The following is a 22,117-nucleotide window of genomic DNA, read 5'->3' as shown; positions in this document are numbered from 1 at the left end:
ACTGCTGCTCAGTTATAGCTGCTTACCGTGGAGTGGGTGCCCATTTTCCTGGTTAGCATTCGAGCCCAGATAACGTTTGCTTCTCTTTAACACATAGGGGCAGAAAGAATCATTGGTACTGCAGGTACAGTGGTACCAGGAACCTGAGGTACCAGGAACCAACTAAACATTAATTATGGGTGTTTATTATCCTTCGGGCATTAGGACCCTATTATGATTACGGGGGTTGGGCTGCCATTTTCCTGCCGCAGCCACCAGGGAACCACTGTTCCCTGGCAGTGGTGCAGCAGTTAAGAGGCATCAATATAATTGGTGGGATCGCCACAGTCCAGCCAAATATATTAGGAGTCTCCTCTCTGCCATGGTTTTCATGGCGGTTCCTCCTCCATGAAAACCCTGGTGGAGAGGAAGCATAAGGGATTTAACAGGAACCCCCTTGTGCCTCTGTAACCCAGGGATGCATGCAGGGGGTCACAACATGTGACCCCCTGTGTGCATGCACCCTGGTTCCTGCACAGCATGAATTTTTCAGGTCATGCCGTGCTGGAACTGTTTATGGCTTTCCTATTGCGATGCACATTATCAGGCACCACCATGGGAACATCAAAATAAAAGCCCACCAGATACGAGTTACACTTGTAATCTGTCCGGTAGCCCGACCATGGCTTTGGCGGTGCTGTTACAGGACGGACCAGGCGCTGCAGCACCAAAGTCGTAATCAGGCCCTTAATGTGGTTTATGAGCAATAGAAAAAGTACTCCTGAAATGATCTCATAAGCCATGCCCACTGCCTTCAGCCTTATCCCTCCCGTTCACCCAATCCTTACCGTAAAGTTTTGGAGGGGGGGCCTCACTTTAAAACATTTTGCTTAGCGGGAGCTCAGAGCAAAAAAGTTTGAAGACATCTGGCTTAGAGGTATTCATTGCAATAGGTTTCCAGGGCTGTAAGTAGACCGTAAAGATATACACCGGTCTTGTCCACCAGGACAGTGTCATCCTTGTATTTCAGGAGAGGTACCAACCTCCCACCTAGATTGGGGGTGGGGGTGGGGGAAATGAGGTGTGTATGACTTATTTTAAAAGGCTGTTTCAAGGTCTGCACATATAGATTGAATATCACACATCTCTACTTTAGGCCTCTGTTTGCTTTTATTTGATCTGAAAGTGTGTGTGAAAGTTATGTTTTGTCAAAAGGATTTGTAAAGTGCATAGCTGTCCCAAAAGCTAGGCTTCCCAGCGCTAGACCTTACAGATGGATAAACAGTAACCAGCAGCCTAACAGGCAAGGGCAGGTATTAGAATTGCAAGGTTACTACTGCATAATTATATCGAGAATGAGTATTACTCATTTAAAATACATTTAAAAAAATCTAAAATATGGTCTTAATGGACTGCACTCTGCTGGACAGTAATTAGTACGGATGTGTGATTCAATAAACAATTACATTTATATGCGGCTTGGGAGGAAATGGAGTATATTTTATGGTGTATACAATAACCTCTGAGCACACTTAAACAATCTCTATATATAACACAAACAAGTATCTAGCAAGTGTCTCATTTCTTGAAGAGTGAGATTTAACTTTCCAATCTCACAGGGTCAATTCCAATAATCAAAGTTCCAAAATATTCAGTTTATGTTGTTTATTTCTTTGTTTTTCTTCGTATCTCCCCAGATGTCCAAAGTTAATTACAACAGCCAACACGTGTTTCGTCGTGTACAGTATAATACCTCGACTTCTTCAGGGCTTTAAATTATCCAGTTATTTCAGGCATCAAATGCATATTCCAAACGTAAATAAAGTTGTCAATCTGCACTGTCTTCCAAATCAAAATCGACAACAGCAGATCCTGTTCCGTTTCTCAATCCTCAATCTGCATTCACCAGTCTCTTTTGTCCGGGTTAATATAAAGTTCTTATCCAGAGCTTCTCTTATCTTTGCCTCACACGTCCTCATTCATGGCATCTGTAAATATATCATACGGTCTCCAAATAAGTTGGGACAAGTTCCTACGCGAAGGGTGTAATCTTATCTCTGAATCCCTTCTCAAATCGTCATTTCCATAAGTACAAGTTCAACGGTCTCAAATTATCAGTCTCAGCTCGGGGTCGATATTATCTTAAAGTAGTAAATATGTAGCTAAATTCTTGTCGTTATCTGTCTCTCGACCACCTGTAGTAAGCCCTGCATCAGAACGTGCTGTCCCCTTCCGCGTCTCGCTGCACTGGCATCTCACTCTTCAAGAAATGAGAGACACTTGCTAGATACTTGTTTGTGTTATATATAGAGATTGTTTAAGTGTGCTCAGAGGTTATTGTATATATTGTCGCTCCTGCACGGGAGTTGGTGATGTAGGATACGCATCATCTCTCTAGAAGCACCATTGCATTATATTTCTTGGACTATTGGACCCTGATAATAGGGTTGTGCGCCCGTTTTTTTGTTGGTATCCAAACTTTAGAATATATTTTATGGTGTGGTTGTGTGGCATCACTCCAGGATCAGTTATTTTTCATTTTTTAAACCTTAGCTCGACTCAGGGTAGCTGTGGCTCTGCGCACTCGGGCTTACACAAAGGAACATGTGTAAAGCATTTAACCAGTACCAAAAAAAATTACAGAAGAATTAAACTAGACATTCATAAAATACGACAAATCTATAAAAATAGATTTGATTCTTGCGTAATTTTTGACACCAATTGAAAAGATCCCCTGGAGGGTACCAGTATAGTTAATCAAAACTTTTTACTTAACTGCAAACCAGAATTAGCACAAATTCAACTAATTTGACACTAAAAAACGTTTTTAAGAAAAAACGTGGGTTAATTGTGATGTGGTACTAAGAGTTGCTTTAGGCGAAGAGATCTGACAGGGAGCCAGTCAGGGGGGCCAGCAAGGTCCACAAAAACTGTTACCTCAACAAGAAAAGCAGTCTAGTCATGTTTCAGTGGCTCCTTGCTAGTGACTTCTATGGAGTGATTCTGATGTAAGGGATACTGGATGCTGAAGATGCTGTGTGATTGACAGGGGTCTTCCTGCAGATACTCCTTGGTCCCCAGGCTTGATAAGGTGAACCTGGCCACAGTGGTCGACGTTCCTCAAAGTCCTCCAAGTTTGTCAGAAGTCTAGTCGCCACTGGACTACCAGTCGCCTGGTACAGCGGTTTCAGCAGTTACCTTCTTTTGGCGGTAACTTGCCATGCTGCACTCAGACGGCTCTCCCAGATCCAGAATACTCGGAAGCAACTTTTGACCGTTGGGTCCTGGTCCCTTGGGCTGCATGGGTATGAGAAGCGGCAATCCGGGAATCAAGACTCCCAACTTGCCTCAGCAGACGTCTTCAAATTTATTTATTTTGTTGCCCTAAGGTGCGAACAGGAGGTCAGCCAACTGACCCTTGGAATCTTTCGCTTCAGCTGGCTCAGGAGTGGACTTCTCCAAAAGCAGGATACAGCAGGCACAGTCCTTTCCTTTGCCAATCATGAGGTGCACCAGGTGCAATCCACATCGGTGCAGCCGCTCTTTGCTGGGTCCTTGGTGCAGCAGAGCCTTTGGGCAACAAAGTGTCAACTTTTAAGAAATTGCACATGATACCAAGTTACTTACATTTTGACTTTAGCATCATGTCAGGCTTAATGTAACTAGCTGTTTGATACCTTACAGTACCAACTTTAGTAGTTCCATTCAGAAGTTAGCAGGGCTGAGGTGTCAGCCTGTAACTCAGCACTCGCCTACAGGGGTTCAAGCCTTTTCCACAATTAAAACAATTGCTGTTTTTTACTGCTGGAACATGTAAAAGTACATATTCCACTTATTAATATACAGCCCACTGTCTTAAGACTAAATAGGTCTACCTTAGGGGAAACATATATATGGTAAGAAGGGAGGATTGGGCTTTGCCAGTGTTTGAAATGGCAAAATCTGCCCTTACAGTCTGCAGTGGCAGACTGGGAGCCATATTTAACATTTGTCACACACAGGGTTGGCCCATCCATTGCTCCAGTCCTTGGGGTGACCATCTAACTTAAAGGCCCGAGTACCATATACTAGGGACTTATATGCAAGTTAGCTTATGGAAAGTTGGTATAAGCCACTCAAAACTTACATATCTTAAGGTCAGGGCACTGGCACCGAGGTCTGGTTAGCAGACCTCAGTGCACTCCGAGTCAAAAAAACGGCAGTATCAGTCCGAAAACTTTGGCGGTGACCATCCAAAGAGTCGTTTCCTTACACAGTTTAAAAAAAAAAAACGTAATGGGATTTGTAAAAAGGTGTAAACCACCCAGTAGGGTCCAGTCTAATTTATGCAGATGTAAACATTTAAAGAAATCATTCCACTTATCAGCCAAATACGTGAAGTTGTTCAATTGACATGCTAGATGCAATTTTTGGTTATTCTATAGAAGGCAGGGTGAAAAAAGCATGTCATATACCATTGGTAGGAGGCAGGCTAAGGCTGCACACTGATAACAAATGTGCAATGTATTGTTGACCACAGTATATTTAATACTTTAAGTCTCCAGCTCGATGGTGTCACAGTCCTACTTTACAACTGTTTTGCACAAAGAGGTTGTGACGGGGTGGGCGCACAATCCCCAGTGGAAGGGGATCAGACTTTGACCTGGTGGTCAGCCACCACTATTTCACCTACCTACGTTCCCTCCATGCAGCACCCTGACAGCCCAGACAGAGAGGACTGGAAGGCAAGGGACCCGGATTATTGGTGGCCGACGTTAAAGCAAAATGAACCCTACTCCTTTAAGGGTTGGGAATCCTCCATGGTAGCCACGCCCCTATCAACGGACGTGGCGACGTCAAAAGAACCCCGGAAGCAGGAAGGGACGGACAACGTTTCCCCGGAGAAGAGTGGAGGAGAGGAGAGAGCCAGCCGTTGCCCGGAAGCAGAGGAGACCCTGATGAGCCCAGCAGAGGAGACCCTGACGAGCCCAGGCGAGGAGTCGTGGAAGCCAGGAGAGCCTCGGAGGAACGAGCCACCCCGCCACATGCCCACGGGAGGGGTGTGGCTTCAACAGGATGAGCTGCTTCCCGGAGAAGAAAGGACCCGAGACCTCGGTACCTGGATCCTCCCCGGACTACACCATATGACCCCGCAGCATTCGCCCGAGAGCGCATCACGAGTAGACAAAGAAAGACTTATACCAAAATCACCAAAATATAGCCGTCACAGAAAAGTCTGTTTCAGTATTCAGCCTCTCCTTCCGTAGAACCGTCCCTTAAGACCCCCTCCAGGGCAGAAGTAGACAGCCCTATCAAGGGGCCCTCCCCCAACCCCCTACAGAGGTCAAATAGCTTTCTTTACTACAAAACAAAAGCTGTGATAACACACAATATTTTGGAAGTGAGCTTATGTTGTATGTTATTCGCTACAGTAAATGTTTTTGGACATTTTCTTTATTTCCTTTTTGCATTATGTACCACCCCATTCAAATACATGAGGAGAGGGTTAAATGTGTGCTTCTGTTGGGTGGAAGTGAGGAAGAAGTGTGATATTTCATTGTCTATCTGCAAGTGAGACTGAATAACTTGAATCCAGTGTGTTTTAGCCTATACACAAACTCTTCTCTACCCTATGTACTCCTTCAATACTCCCTACTCTTCACCATCTCTGGGAATGACTTCTCCCGACCACCATTTCTTCCCAATACTTCTCCTGGCTCTCACTTAAGACAAATTAGTCCAGAGGCTATTTTCCATAATTATTTATCACCTCCCCAAGTGCTTCCATTCTAGGCTGGCCCAACTCCATCATTCGCTCCATATACCATTCTTTTAGCCCTGCCCCTATATCCCAATCCCACACTTCCCCAATACTGGCTCCTAGTCAAAGTCCATAATAAACTACACTAGGATTGGTGCCGCTATACAATTGCCTTTCTGAAGGGCCACAAGTCCACAACTAAGAGTTGGTTACATACAGACTAACTATAGTGCTTATGTGTGGTTTTTATCCTAAGTATAGGCTTTTTCCCAGTGTTTTCGAAAAGGTGACTGTTTATTTGCTTTTCTTTTTTCCACAATCAATACAAAATATTTGAAGAATGATAAATTTAAGAAAAAGAGCTCCGAAAGCAGAATGTAGGTGCTACAGAATATCAACCTGCTAAACCCAACTGAGCTATATGAGGGCATATTTGGGGTGCATCTTACATGAATACCACTTCCTAGGCATCTAGAATGGCAAAGACGAAAGAAATAAAATGAACAAAAAAAAGTCAAATGAAATATTCACAGAAGTGTTTAATTGTAAACACACTTTGAAAATGTATCGCTGTGCAAGAATTCATTTAAAGTACAGAAACATATATGAACATTCAATGGAATTAGCAAGAGATTCCTGGTGGTGTCCCCTGGGACAGGGACTAGCAATGAGCACTTTATGACAAGCAGCCATATTTCCACTTGATAGCACTCACCTGGTCTGAGATCATAGAGATAAAACGTACGCTCAATAGACCTACCTGTTTCACAGCCTTCATAGAGATTACCCACAATCCCATGCAGCGTTGCCAAGAGTGTGTGCATCTGATGCTCCCAGCATTCTCTGTATTTCATACCATGTGAGAAGCCTGAACCCAGCGAGGGCAAAAGGGTGTAACATTCACAGGCCAGCTGAAGGAAGACAAATACAGCAGAATGAGAAAGGGGAGGCTTCACAGAAGAGGAGAAGCAATAAAGGGAAAAGGAGGTCGTGAGATTTAGAACAGGGGGAAAAGAACTCACAAATCATTAACATAGAACCACCATAGCCTGTACCAGTTGTACTAGGCAATCTGAACTTACCCCATCCCCCTTATTTGTATTTTTTTTGTACGTCTCCTACGCCATCAAAACATATGTATACAATATCCGGAATGACCGCGCACAATACTGTAAAACATTACAAGGTCAATATAAAAAAGAAAATTTGAAAGGAAAAGTTACAGAAATAAATAGTGATTCTCTTGTTTTTGTCTCGCCTGCGTTGCAGCGCATGCTTTGTTGCGAAATTTTATTAGAGAGGGATTTCAGAAAAGAGCTTTAAGCCCCGTCCCTCATTTCCATTGGCTGGCGTCACAGTTTAGGCTAAACGGTGGCCTGCCATTGGAAAAGAGGGTTTTTTGTGGACGCCCTTTCGCCTCCGATCTGACTGGGTCGCCTGCTTTGCTGCTGTCGCAAAGCACTTTCTTTATTGGGCCATGTGTTTCTTATTCACGCCAATTAGAAACACATTGCCCCCTAAAGCTAAGAGATCGATGCTTGTTTAATTCTATTACTAACCCAGTCTGTTGATGCCATAGGCGAATAAAGTGTTGTACAAAGCCATTGTGGTTTTTTAAACCTATTTTTCACCAGCATGTTTATTTTATTTAATTTTTATTTTTCAGAAAAGTACCATAACATCCAAAATACACTGTACTTGTAACCCATTTCCCGACCAAGGTATTTCTCAACTTTTTTTCCATAGTCGACACTCTACAAAGATCGGCATTCTTTTCACTCGTTCCCCAACGTTCGGGCAAGCACAATGAAGCGCGTTTAAATGCATAACTTTTGTAGCACGGAGCACTTCAAGCTCCGCAACGCAGGAAACTTTTTAGCAAAGACTTGGGTAAGTGAAACTCTTGGGGCATGTGGAAATAACACGCATCATCAGCTCTTTTGGATCTTTAATGCCATCTCTTTTTAGATTTCAAAATTTAGCGCTTTGCAATGGCGGTACACACTATACACCTAATTTTGACAAAACGGCAGGGATTCATTATTTCAGAGGTCAGAGTCTGCATTTTTGCATATCATTACTGGCAGTAGGTCACGATGGTCGCAGATAACTCGCATGCACTTTCTATTCAGCGATATCGGTTGTGCACTTTCTCTTTTCGGTATCTGTTTGGCAACCAATCCTGGTTTCATCTGTCTTTCATGTGCTTTGAAGTTGTATGTTGGGAGATGGAGTCCCTCTACACAGAGTCAGTCAAATGTCTGAGCAATCTAACACTCTGTGGTATATGTTGGGATAGTAGAACTTTCCCATTTACCCACTTCTTGTCCTTTGTTCTAGCCCTATAGACCTAGATTTACAGACCAGTTTGTCACAAGCAGTATGGCAGAATTTTAAGCACCAACATTCCTGCTCATGTAGTATGGAGTTGCTTGGCCACTCCAGAAACACATCCCTGGAACCCCACTCTAAGCAGCTAGAGATTTACACCCTTGTGGTCCGGAGTAACTTTGACATGTGAGAGATAAAGGGGAGGAAACACCCCCAATGTTGATGGGGTGTAGCAAAATGGGCTTCTCCAAGATAAAAAGTATTTTCACTTGGCAGAAACAAACGAAAATGTAAATTGGCGGCAACGTGCTGGAGCCTGACACTCCTATGTGCAGCAGTAGAATTGCTACATTTGCAAAAGTAGAAATTGTTAGGGATTTGAGTATTCCTGGAAATACATAATGGTTGCCGATTTTCTAGACCCCTACACAAATTTTAGAAATCTAAACTAGTCAGAAATGCAATCCAAAAGCAAGAATAATCAGACCGGGACAAAATTAGACATTCAGTTGCTTTTTTGTGTATAAAGCATGTTATCACCCCTTTTGAAATGTTTTCTCTGCTATTATAGCAGAGTGCTGCTTGGTGGAGCAATTGTAAAATTCCTCGTTTTTACATGCATTTTTATTTTGAATCTTACATTTTTTTTTTAAATACAATTTTATCTATGTTGGAGCAATTGTAAGGAAATTAAATGTGTTTTTAGTCAACAAAGCCCTTAGCACTTTACACAATCTGCAAAACTCCTCACTTAAAAAAATATCTGCATTCTATCTTTGAATCTTGGCATCTTTAAAAAATTTGCTTCATCTATTTTGGAGTCATGGTGAGGGAAGTGAATGTGGTTTTAGTTCTACGGGGAAAACAAAGTGCTGAAAACCATAGAGACCTAATCATAGAGTTGCCTTGGGTGATTGGTGCTCTAGTGGTTGGACTACTCACTGTCAAAATACTTTATTTCGATCACACAGATAAACAAAGTAAAAAATAGACCATTTACAGAGCACTAAATAGATAACAAGCATTTGCAATGCAATAGGTCTCGCATTTACAGGAGTTTAAGCTATTGGCATTGTAAATGACAATGCCTTTCATTTAGGTTTTAAAAACCAAAAAATAAATAAAAGGCATTGTCATTTACACTGCCAATAGCTCAAATTCGCATAAATGCGAGACCTATTGCATTGCAAATGCTTGTTTTAAAGAACTACTAGTGATGACAAGTCTGTAAATTATTTAAAGCAATAAAAAAATACTTGTTCAACCATTTTAAGACTGGATTTAAATCATTTTCTGATAGCAAACTTCAGATTACGAGAAGTTCCATCTTATTTAGCATTGTAGAAATAATTTGAGCGGTGAAAATAGATTGAGTCAGCAAGTTCACGGTTTTAAATTAGGGAGAATGTACTTCTTCGAAGCAAAGTATACAGGAACAGCAATTCAAATGTAAAATTATTTAAACAAAAGCATAAATGACATTTAAAATGAATGATAAGGTTTTGTGCAAGAAACACTAACTGGGGAAAAAAACGTTAAATTAAAAAAAATCAGTTTGCATGTGCTAACTGGAAACAGCAAGATAAGATAATGTTGCCAACTTTCCCCGTGTTGAGCGATTGCTTGCGATATGTTCAGAGCTAGAGACGGAGGTTGGGTTTTTTTGTAAATCCGCAACATACATTTTATGAAAGAAAAAGACTTCGCTTTCACGCATATGCAGAGGACATACACATTTTAAACAAGCACTGGAGCAGTGAATAAATCGCTCCTATGAGAGCTATTGGCTTTGGTAAAGTGTTTTCGCTATGTTGCACAACACAGGGGTTGCTATTGAGCATGGCTAAAGTTAGTGGCAGTGTAGAGGGGCATGTGGGTAGTGTAGAATGGCGTGTGGGTAGAGTGGATTAGTGTAGAGCGGATTAGACTAGTGCGGGCGCAGAGTAGACTAGACTAGCGTGGGCGCAGAGAATATTAGACTAGTGCGGGGACAGACTAGACTAGCGCGGGCACAGAGTAGACAAGCGCGGGCACAGAGTAGACTAGCGCGGGCACAGAGTAGACTAGCGCGGGCACAGAGTAGACTAGCGCGGGCACAGAGTAGACTAGCGCAGGCACAGAGTAGACTAGCGCAGGCACAGAGTAGACTAGCGCAGGCACAGAGTAGACTAGCGCAGGCACAGAGTAGACTAGCGCAGGCACAGAGTAGACTAGCGCGGGCACAGAGTAGACTAGCGCGGGCACAGAGTAGACTAGCGCGGGCACAGAGTAGACTAGCGCAGGCAGAGTAGACTAGCCTGGGCAGAGTAGACTAGCGCGGGCAGAGCAAAATGGAATAGATTAGGGGGAGTGGTGCCGATTAGAGTGGGGCCGAGTAGAGTGGGGAGGAGCATATTCGGTGTTCCAGGAGGACTGTTCGAGGTAAATTTGCCAGAGGTTTGGGGGCTTGGAGGCCCGACCATTGACCCTGCCAGTCTACCTGGATATTGCCCGAGTGTTGCCCAGGCTCAGTCTGTCATTGTACCTGGGGGTGAAAGGGCTCTAACTGGCTCATACATTCCCCTAGGTCAATCAAGGATGACAGAGGTCGATGAAGATGGCAGAGAGATCAAGAGAGACAGGTGTGAAAGGTCTAAGCGGGGGTAGCAGGAGGTGGAAGGTAACACCGGACAGGTTAATGGGCCCTGGAAGCGGTCTGCTGTGCTTATGCCCTCAGGAAGGTCGCTATTGCATGTCCTTATACTCAGATTCTGCCCAAGCTGGTGGAAGTCAAGCAGCCGACTTCCAGGGCTGGCATTGCTCAGTGGAGCAATGCCAGTCCTGTTGTCAGCTTTTGTGAAGGGAATGAGGTCCAATATCAGTATTTAAGAGAAACAATATGTCACGTGCCGGCAAACTAAGACAGGAGAGGAAATACTGGCATGTGCACAGTATTGTAGTAAATATCTCGATTAGGAATGGAAGTAGATTAAATTGATGGTGATACAAACCAAGTTTTTCCAACAGGCACTGTCTGCACCGCAGTCTATGGGGGGTGCATGTACAAAGGAATCAGCCCAAAGAGGGTGGGGAAAAGAGGCAGAGTGTTTATCTATTGGGTTTATTGTTGCAGTGGTGGTGGTTGCGTCCTCGCTTATGTCGGGCTCATGGTCGGTCTCACATGGAATGCACAGGTTCCAAGAGAGATGGTTAATGAGCCAATGGCGGTGAGGAGGCAATGCTTGGTTTGGGGCTTCATATGTAGTGAATAAACGACATTATCTTTTACTCACCATCTCAGGTCTCATCATTGAATCCAACAAACACTGGCAACAAGTTGGGCGACGTGACTGAGGTGAAGCCCGAGACATTCCTGTGCTCTGGTGATGTTTATGCTCTTGGGACTCCAGCAGCCATAGTTATTGGACAGTTCCTGAAAGAGGAGTCACTGGAACTGGCACATCAGCCGTAAGTCCAGCATGAGATTTTGAGGAGGTGGAGGCTGGTTACCAGCATGAGAGCCTTGTTGCCAGCACAAGAGCAAGCTGTATTAGCGTGTGAGGGTACTGCAGGGTGGAAAGCGGGCCAGGCTCAAGGTTTTCGTCTTCACATCAGGAGTAGTGCTTCGGAGATAAGCACACCTTGTGACGATGTATTTATAGTGAGCAGGAGAGTCCTCATGTTCCTTGGTTCACGAAGGTTATTAGCTATACGGCCTCCATCTTCGGTGATAGGAACACCAATATTTATTTTTAAGGTAATAAGTTGAATTAATTGAGCAGCCTGCACCTACAGTTACAGCTACACCCATAGTAACATTTTATTTTATGTGCAAAATTAGTCTATTTTTCATTAAGTGGTTTATTCTTGCTCTGTTGAAATTATTTTGCACTAGGATTTGAAATAAAGGGCATTCAGGTGTCAGACCATTCAAAGTTTTTGAGTAATTATTGTCCTACCAACTACGCCAGGAAGTACTAGGACTTCACAACAGTTTGTTGCACAGCCTCAGCCATTTTTACAGTCTTTTGGCAAATCTGATGTTAAATGGCGTACGTGGTTTAGAACTTTGAGATACATCTATTGGCCATTGATGCCAGGAATTTTCATCCAGAAAGAAAGAGGGGGATTTTATTAAGCTGCTTAGGGGCGGTTGCTGAGGTAATATTTGATAACTTGCCTGAGGTGAAAGTGTCATGGAATGATTTTTGAGAGGCTGTTGCTAGATTAGATGCACAATTTGGTGAGAAGCCTACTGTAATTGTTAAAAGGTTTCGTTTATTTACACGGTGTTAGGCTAGTGATGAATTTATTGAAGAGTTCATTGCGAATCTCAAGATTTTAGTGGAGACTTGGCATGGATACCCATCTTTGAGATCAACAAGTGTTGGGATGTTTAAGTAAAAAGATCCAGGAGAGAATCTTGTGAACTTGCAAACCCTCTTTTACACAGCTAGTTGGGGCTGCTAAAGGAGTTGAGAGAACTATGGTGCCTTCTAAAATACTTTCTTCAGGAAAAAGTAAAGAGGAAGTTAAGTGTTGGAGCTGTGCGCCTCTAGGTGAAGAAAGAAGGAGAGCAACAGTTTCAAGACAGTTCCAAAATGGATCACTGCTTTAGTTGTGGCTCACATACACATTTTGTGAATTCTCCCAATTGTCCAGCTGTAAAACGCAAATGTTTAAAATGTGACAAAATAGGAAATGTTGTCAAGTTTTGCAGGTCAAATGCTTGGACGTAATACAAAAACTAATAGTACAAGCGTTTCTACTGCACAAGTTGAGGAGGAAGAGGACAGTCTGGGTGAATGTCTTGAAAAGTTCAAAATGTCAATCTTACAATCACCTCTGATGGTAAAAACGCGGTGAGAGGACTTTTCTGCAGCATTAGCATTGCTATGGTAAAGTTAACAGGATTGGCTGAGTCTGGCTCTCCATTACTATTTAGGATCAGTGTACATTCATGGATGGTTGTAGTGATGTGGAATTAAGCGAGTGTGACATTTCACCAAAGGCAAGGCATTTGGTGAGTTTGAGATTAAAATGTTGGGATGGTTTGAGGATGTGTATCATTTTAAGATAGGAAGGCCGTCACTAAGGTGTAGGTGGCTGAGGATGTAAAAGATGTCTGAGTGGATGGACCAGGTTAGACTGGGGATTATTCTTAAACCAGGGGTTCTTGTTACTGTGCAATTGGATCCAAACTGGGTGAAGATGGGGTTATATCAGTCCAAGTTGGTCAGTTCTGAACTATCTGTGATGAATATGGACACTGCGAGTGCGGAGGAGATTGGCGTTTTACTTAAATAGTACATTGCTGTTTTGAAGGACAAAGTTGGTTGTGTCAAAGGATTCTTACATGACATTCAGTTCAAGGAAAAAGTTAAACCTACTGTGCACCAGGTCAGAAATGCGCCTTCGAGTGTAGCCATGATCTGAAGGGGATGTTGGATAAAATGTGTGCGGAGGACATTATTGCTCCGGTGGAGTGCTCGAAGTGGGTTTCGAGTATTGAGATTGCTCACAAGAAGAAGGGGGATATTAGGTTAAGTGCCGATCTCCACTCACTTATTGTGGAATAGCATTCCCATCCTAAGACTCAAGAGATGTTGGCACAGATAGGTGATGCTTGCATTTTCAGTACAATTGATTTGAAGGCTGCATATCCCCAAATTAGATTAACAGGCACATCCTAGTTATTAATCACTGGTTGGTGTATCTTATGGGTGACAACGGTATTGGTAAATCATCTTCCAGACTGGTCAGATTAATCACTTCTTTATTATAATTGGACATTGAGATTTCTCATGTACCAGGGATTTAAATGTCCAGGCTGAATATTTATCATTGTTGGCTGTAACGTGTAATTAACGAATGTGATGACTTGATGTTGGAGGAGTGTGTGGTTGCAGCAACTGATGCAGCAGAGAGTTGCAACTCTGCAATTTCTGCTGAGCACTGGCACGATTAGGTATTACTTATGTCTCGTATCAGGAACTGATCAGTCACATCAATAGTGGGGACATGAGTGTCAAGAGGTGTTTTGGGTAACAAAGACTTTTACCATGTGTTGCCCGAGTTAAGGGTGGAGTTGGACATGGTCTTGAGAGGCTGTTTATTTGTTCCACTTGAAAAAAAAAAGCTCATCACAATGGTCCATGAAGGTCACCTTGGTATCACTTCTACAAAGAACATTCTTTCTAACCACTATTGGTGGCTTGGTAAGGACAAAATGTTGGAGAACTACATAGGAGTTTGTTAAGAGTGTCTTTTATAAGTTGGCATGCGAGTAAAATCCTGTTGATCAATGTGGAGATTCCAGAGCAACCTTGGGATAAAGTTGTGATTGATTTTTTTGGGGCATTTCCATTGTCTACCTTTGACTAGTTATTTTATAGTCATAATTTATTATTTTTCCAAATGGATTAATTTTAAGGCCGCTGTAGCAATCACTACAGAGTTGACAATCACATTTTTGAAGATTGCATGTTCTTTGGAAAGTGTTCCAGCTGACCAAGTGCAGTATTATTATTGGCTCACGCCATCACCAGCAAAGAAAAATATGCTCATTGATACATTCAGAATCTTTTCTTTTCCATTTGTCCACACAAGGGTTTGAATTTTGGAGAGATCCTTTTGATATAAAATACATTTGGAGAACTAAAGATTGACAATTTTAGGGGGAACAATGCATTATTTAGAGCATGCGAGATACCACATCATTTGATTTTCCTGAACAAAACTGTGCAGCAGACATCGTGACTTCACCTGATTAAGAGAAAAAAATTAAATACATCAAGCATTCCCACATTTGCACGTTTTGTGACTGGCAACTTTTAACAAATTATGTGGAGGAAATATCAGACATCATGGTTCGCAACTGTCCTGTAAGAAAGTGCCCTCTTTTTTCATGGTTGCCCCCACTTTTTGCTAAACTGCTGATGTACTTTGAGCCTGCCCTGGGTACCTGTCAGGGTCTATGTTCTTTATCTAAACTGCATTGTAATCAAAACCCAATTGGCACTCTTTGGCCACAGGTCAGTCCCTTGTAAATGGCACCACAGGTACCAGGGGCACTGTGGACAGGGAAGGACTCCCAAGTGCTGCAGCACTTATTGTGCCACCCGTAGAGGCACTGTACCTAAACACACATACACACAATGCCTTTGCAGGCTGCGTGTTTTGGTGCAGAATAAATTGAAAAGTCGACATGGCACACTGTGCCATGCCAACAACCCACTGCCCTGGCATAGGTCAGTCACCCATCTAGCTGGGTGCACTATACAAGTGGTGAGGGTACAGATGCATGAGCCCTGTACCCTTCCAATGTTTAAGAATTGGCTTAGACACTGTATGTGCACTAATGCCATTAATAGTATATGATGCTGGGAAGTTTATCATTATAAACTCCACAGTACCATAATGGCTTTACTGAAAACTGGGAAGTGTGGTTACAAACGTCTCAGCACATAAAACCCACAGAGATGCCACCTGAAAAACAACCTAATACTAGTGTCCAAGCTGAGTGGCTGTTCGCCAGCTGCCACCCCCAGATAGGTTTCTGGACCCCTGGGTCGAGAGCCTGCTGCTCCGGGGAGGGGTCTGAAACAATGCACATAATGGGACGAGGTGCCAAGCCTCCTCCCCTAGGATGGGCAGGGTCCACGAAGGGGAAGCTTCAAAGGCTTGCCCCCTTCTAGCAACTGGTTCCAACTGGTTCTGACCCCGACTTTGGGTGGGAGAATCAGCAGAAAAACCAAAAACCTCAGTTGGGTGAGGTGAAGCACAACTCTCAGTCCCCGCCATCTTCCAGATGGGTGGAACCCAGCCAACCAGAGTGAGGCATATGCCCCCTCCCACTGGATGGTGGCACAATAGGGGGTGTACCCACCCCAAAGAAGGGACTCATTGGTCTCAGCCTTTACTTTCCTGTACCGCCCCTAAATCTAGCATTTAGGGGCACTCTTGAACCTTGCCTTCTCAGACAGGAACCGACCAAGAAGAAGAAGGACCGAAGAGCTGTGCTGAAAGTTAAGAGGACGGACACAGACTTGGCCACAGTCCTACCAGCGTGTCCCCACCTCAAACCTGCTCCAGCAAAATCCCAGTTTGTCCTACAGCCAGCAACCTCAAGAACCCAGAGGACCAGGCCTGCCTTCCACATAAAAGACTGTGTACCGTGAGTACCAGACTTGTTTAATCCTTGACTCTGACTCCGGCCAAATCCATGAGTCTGCACCACTCTGCACCAGACGCCCAAGGGGCCCAACACCACAAGGATGTCTCCCCGGCAATCCTGACAAGAGATCTGGTGATCCCCGACCCACCTCCAATCTCCATGGGAAGCCTACAGCCTCTTTCTGGAGGATCCATCCAGACCGTGACCAAAGCTGGTAAGGAAAACCAGACGCCTAAAGACAACCCTGCACCCAAAGTCCCAGGGCTTTGGGTGGCCCAACCGGCAGTGTCCCAGCATGCCAACTTACCTCACACAAACAAGTACTTACCTGCAAACCGGTAACTTAATTTTTCTTCTTAGGAATACATAGACTGTTTTTCCTATGAAACACAAGAACTGCAAATGTACAAAAACTGATTTACTTTCCTTTTCTCCAGGAAATGTCCCAGTGTGATTTCTAGGCATATCACACCGAGTAGAAATAGTAACTTTAATAGTAATCTAAAAAGTAACATACAAATAAATCTGTAAAGTAACTGAAAAGTAATTTTGAAATATTGACTTGCCTGTAATTCAACCAACTGCATTTGAACCTGCATTCAACTGTAAAAGATTGCAAAAGATTTTGCAAAGTATTATTTCACTTACGTGCACCAGACTTCGCTGGTTTCTAGAAATAAAATAACTTAATATTTTTGATACAAACAAATTGGTCTGAGTTCAGTCTTTGAGTATGTGACATCATTTACTGCCTGAGTGTGTACAACAAATTCATAACACTACCCTCTGGGGAGCGTGGCTAGGCCACGAAGGAAGATGGCAGCGATTTAGTGGAGCTCCGCCACTCCTAAATATCCCCCTCGTCTATCTGGCACATTGATCCAATATTTGTGCACGAACCTCTGACCGGAAGGCTCGAAGAGCATACTCTGGCGATGGCGGGTCCCCAGCGTCATACGGGGGCTGAGAATCTGACGAAACCTGAGCGAGGCCTGTTCGGGCGGCGGAGGCCGGGGCCTCAAGTAGAGGAGGCGGCAGCGTGTGTGCCCCTCCTGGTCGGGCGGAGATAACCGCGACTCCCAGGCTGGAAGATTCCAGGAGGGTTTCTATACTCCAGCAGACCCGGGTTGGACTGGGCTCCCTGCAGTGAGTGCAACGCAACAGAGAGCCAGGAGGCGAGCAGAACACTGGGAACATTATTAGCAGCGAGGAGGACGAGCTGCAACTAAAAGCCTGCGTTTGCCGTCCCGGACCTGCCGGGATTGGGCACAGCTGTCACTGGCCTCCGGCCCACCTCTTCTCACAAGAGGATCCTATGTGAGAACCCGGTTAACTGGACCTGGTGAGGAGGACTTGCTGCTCACATCCCAGAGCACGACGGGGAGTTCCCGCCGCCGGGATACTCACCCACTGCATGTGCCTGACTCATTCACCCGAACCACAATGTCATCCAACTAAGGCAGTAAATCAGGACAGCAGACCAAGCTGGATACGTATACGCTTCCCAAAGCGAATATTCCTGAACCATCCCCTGAAGTCAGGAGCGGAGGTGCAACAGTTGATGCTGACCCAGAACCTACACTAAAGGACATCCTAGAAGCCATCACAGGAATCAAGTCGTCATTGGAAAACAAGTCGGAGGGGGCACCACAAACCCCACTTTGCTACTTTTAATATCTAATAGGGTGACAGGCACTCTGCAAGTTTGACCATGGGTAGTTCAAAGCCCGGAGTGCAGGGAGGGGGGAAGTTGGGAGGGAACGTCATTATTTTATCGGTTTGAAATGTACGTAGAATTTGTTATTTCGACAACACCAGCAAGGGTTACAGAACAGGAGATACTTCCCGGCATCAATACCGATGGGTATGTAGTAGGAGATGGGGTTAGAGTTCTCAGCTGGAATGTAAACGGTTTAATGGACAAGATCAAACGTGGCATGGTCAACCACTTCCTCAGGCGACAAGCCCCAGACGTCATCCTCCTACAAGGAACACACCTAATTGGGAACATGTGCAAGGCACTCAACAGGGGAGGGTATAGACTGGGCGCATACAGGCTTTACCACTGGGTCATGAGGGTTTGGCATATTAATCAAAAATTCATTCCCTTTTACCGTGCAAGCCACATGGTCTGACACACTGGGTAGATATATTGGGGTCTCAGGGATGTGGGAGGGCAAGACGGCCACATTAATGTCAGTATATGTTCCCCCGGCCTCCAGAATGACACTTTCACAGACCTAGGTACTATCCTTTTGTCACTTCTTATAGGCCTCCTAATGATAGGAGGAGACTTTAACGCAGTGCTATCTGAAACACTCGACTGTCATCCACCGCAGGAACTCAGACCAGCACAGAAGTGGTTGCCAGATTTTCTTGAGTCCATGGGGCTGGTAGATAGTTGGAGGTCATATAACCCAAATAGGTCCCAATACACTTATTTGTCGGGAGCCCATCGTAGTCTATCTCGTATTGACTACCTTCTGGTCTCAGCGGCGCAGGCATTCAACATGCGGGAGGTTCGTCACTTGGGTAGAGGCATCTTGGACCACTCTCCGGTCTGGATGATGGTAGTTTAAGGTCAAAGGGAAGATAGCCCCCATTAACCCATGGTATCTGAGAAACCCAGAAGAAAATAGCCCTAGCTCCAGACAACTACTTTCAGGAATACGAGGGAACTGTTGACTCAGCCCAGACGTTATGGGAAGCTTATAAAACAGGTATTCGCAGGGAAACTCTGTCCCTGATTGCAGGAAAGAAAAAGGAGAGGCGGGCGGAATTAGTGCGAGCGGAAGAGGTATTGAAAGTGGAAGAAGAATTAGCACAGGCAGTGACGCCAGAAAGACTCCATCTCCTGAAGTTGAAGCAAGACGATTTTAAAAGTATAGCAGAGGACAGAGCTAGAGCACAGGGCAGAGAGGCGCTGAGCAGAGTTTATGAACACGGAGACAAGGCGGGGAGACTAATCGCTTGGCTAGATAGGAGGGAATGGGCCTGGTACCTGAGCTGCAGGGAGAAAACTGTCCCCATAACAGACCCACAGGAAATAGCTGATGAATTTGCGGATTACTATCAAACGGTGTATTGCACCACCAGTAAACACTCAAGGTATTGAAAGTAGTGACTTGCTTAGGGATATCAGGCTTCCCACACTCTCAGATTTGTATCGAGACTTTCTCTAATCCATTCTCATAGACGAGGTGGCACAGGCAATACGGGGGATGAACTCGGGAAAGGCGTCGGGACCTAACGGCATTTCCATTGAACTTTACAAATTGCGACCAGACAAGATAGCCCTATATATCTGTTCTATGTTCATTGAGACCAGAGATATGGGAATGCGCCCCTTTGACCAACAGGTTGCAAATATTGTAGTCATTCACAAGGAGGGCAAAACCAAAACTAGTTGTGCATCCTATAGACCGATATCGCTGCAACATGCAGAACCTAAAGTCCTCGCAATACTGCCCTTAATCTGCGCTGTTAACATGGTGTTCTGGGCAGAATACCAACCATACTTGAACCTGCCATATTGTTATCCCTAGACGCCACCATGGCGTTCGATATGGTTGAATGGCCGAATCTCTTCGCCGTGCTGGACAAGTTGGGGTTTGGTCCGGTCTTTACGGGCTGGGTACTACTGTTCAAACGCAAGTCTCCAGCTTTCCACCGGAGTGGTGGCACACGCCAGGGGTGCCCTTTGTCTCTGCATTTCTTTGCATTAGCCTTGGAGCCCCTGGCGGCTTGGATCCGCAGGGCTAGGAATGTGCGCGAAATGCGGTGGTCCCCGGGTTGGGAGGACAAGATCTTGTTATACGCAGGCGATGTTTTACTCTATCTGATCTCCCCAAAGGCCTCCTTGATTGGACTCCTTGACATTCTCGCAATATTTGGGAGGGACTCCAATTTTACCATAAATTGGTCGAAATCAGCGATTTATGTTCTTCAGGAGAACCACCCACCCTCCTGAGGGGCTGCCCGATAAAATAGTGACGGACAGCTTCCGTTACCTTGGTATTTTCATCACACTGAGTTCGGAGCTACGATTTACCCGCAATTTGGGGCCACCTATACAGAGACTTAAAAGTGATGTCAAAACGCTGAAAGTCCCTACCTCTCTTTGTTAGGCAAAGCGGTCCTTTTCAAAATGATGGCACTGCCCCGCTTCCTATACGCTCTTCAAAATGCGATGGACCCAGTCCCCGCATCCTATTTTAAAAAAACAGAGAGCCTTCCAAGAGATCTCCTAGGGGAAGGTAAGCCCTGAATTGCCCTAACCAAGTTGACCCTCAATTGGTATGACGGGGGCATCAGCTTCCCTGAGATTAGGAGTATTATTGGGCATCCCACCTAGCAGCCATCAACCATGGGATCTATGGTCGACTGGATGACCACGGTTATGCCATGGAAAAATGGATAATCCCAGGAGGGGAGTAAGGCAGAGCGCTATACGCCAGGCCCCGCAGGTACCCTCTCACGGGGCCGACCGCACATTCAATCCTTGTTTGGCATGCGGCTAACAAACAACAGGGATGGTAGACTTACCCTGGCTACTCCACTGTGGAACTCCGAGAAGCTAGGGAGCCTATGGAAATCCAAGGGCTTCGATAAATGGGATCTCATTGAAATCTCACAGATCAAAGATATATGGGGCAAGGAGACTATTCTTCCTTTCGCCTCCCTCCAACAACAATACCACCTGGCGGAATCCGAATATTTTCGGTATCTTCCAATACGGCATGCTTTGCTTGCCCAGGTGGTCAATGGTTCCACACTTCCGGAAGCCTCCCCCTTGGAGGACAGACTACTCGATGGACACCTTCCTGAGCAAACTATCTCCCTGAGCTATAAAAAAAAACTGATTAATAATACGGAAGATCCATTGCAATCATGGAGGGAGAAATATACTAGTGATGGCCTGGAACTAGACGAGGAAGACTAGCAGGAGGCGATCTCCTCCCCGAGAGAAGTTGCAGTCCAGGCACGGTTACGATTGGTGCAGCTCAAAATACTACATAGGATTTATAGCACAGGGCCGTGTCTGGTACGAATGGGCAGAGCAGAAAATGGGGAATGCAGACGAGGGTGCATAGAGACCAGAACCTTTATACACATGCTATGGAATTGTGTACACTTTTAGTCTTACTGGCAAAACATACACCTCACGCTACGGGAGGTACTTCACATTGACCTTCAGCTCGAGGCTCGCAGGTGTCTCCTAAACATTTGGGAACCTACGGATCTCAACTCATACACTACACTATGGGCGACTGGCATTCATGGTAGCGAAAAGGAATAGCACAGCAGTGGGGGGGCACACCAGACACTGACACTGGGAAAGTGGAAGGAAGACCTAGACTGGTGCATGTTCAGCGAGAAGTCGGTTTTTATGGCAAGAGGGTGCCCTAGGAAATGGAATAGAGTGTGGGGGCCATGGAACGACTACAGAGGCGATACATGTACTCCACCAGCTCCCCTGATGGACACGGACACTCTTGAGACTCCTTGATTTGTTGTTTATGGTAAACTAGGACTTGACATGTGTACTAGATTGGAAATATGGAATTTGTACTATCTCTTGCTCGTGATTATCAATGCTGAATTTTGACAATATGTTTAATAAAAAGAAATATAATTTTTTTTAAAAACACTACCCTCTGATAAAGCCTTCCTACTTTTACCTCTGCCTACCTTTGGGGTTTCACCTGACTCTGTGCATACTATACCTCATTTTGATATACCGTAGTATAAACCTAGCCAGCTTCCTACAACATCACCTTAACATTGTGATTGACATCGAAATGTATACAGTATTGTACTGTTCAGATAGGTTATTCAATTATGTTTTGCTATTTATATAAATATTAAGCACATATCCTTCTCCTAGCACTTTTCTGCCTACTTGATTGTGT

General features: G+C 44.6%; 1 protein-coding gene across 3 annotated transcripts in view; it reads right to left on the bottom strand.

Annotated features, from left to right (window-relative positions):
- The window catches only part of PELP1 (proline, glutamate and leucine rich protein 1), a 314,814-nt gene that overhangs the window by 257,098 nt on the left and 35,599 nt on the right, over nt 1-22,117 (bottom strand). For all 3 annotated transcript variants that reach the window (XM_086945906.1, XM_086945907.1, XM_086945905.1), the window contains exon 7: nt 6,480-6,630. In XM_086945906.1, coding sequence (XP_086802032.1) covers nt 6,480-6,630 — 151 coding nt within the window. The remainder of the gene's footprint in view (nt 1-6,479; nt 6,631-22,117) is intronic.

Source organism: Lissotriton vulgaris, chromosome 12 (genome assembly GCF_964263255.1).
Source record: "Lissotriton vulgaris chromosome 12, aLisVul1.2, whole genome shotgun sequence".
Taxonomy (NCBI): Eukaryota; Metazoa; Chordata; class Amphibia; order Caudata; family Salamandridae; genus Lissotriton; species Lissotriton vulgaris.
The sequence above is the reverse complement of the archived record's forward strand: the minus strand, read 5'-3'. Positions and strand labels throughout refer to the sequence as shown.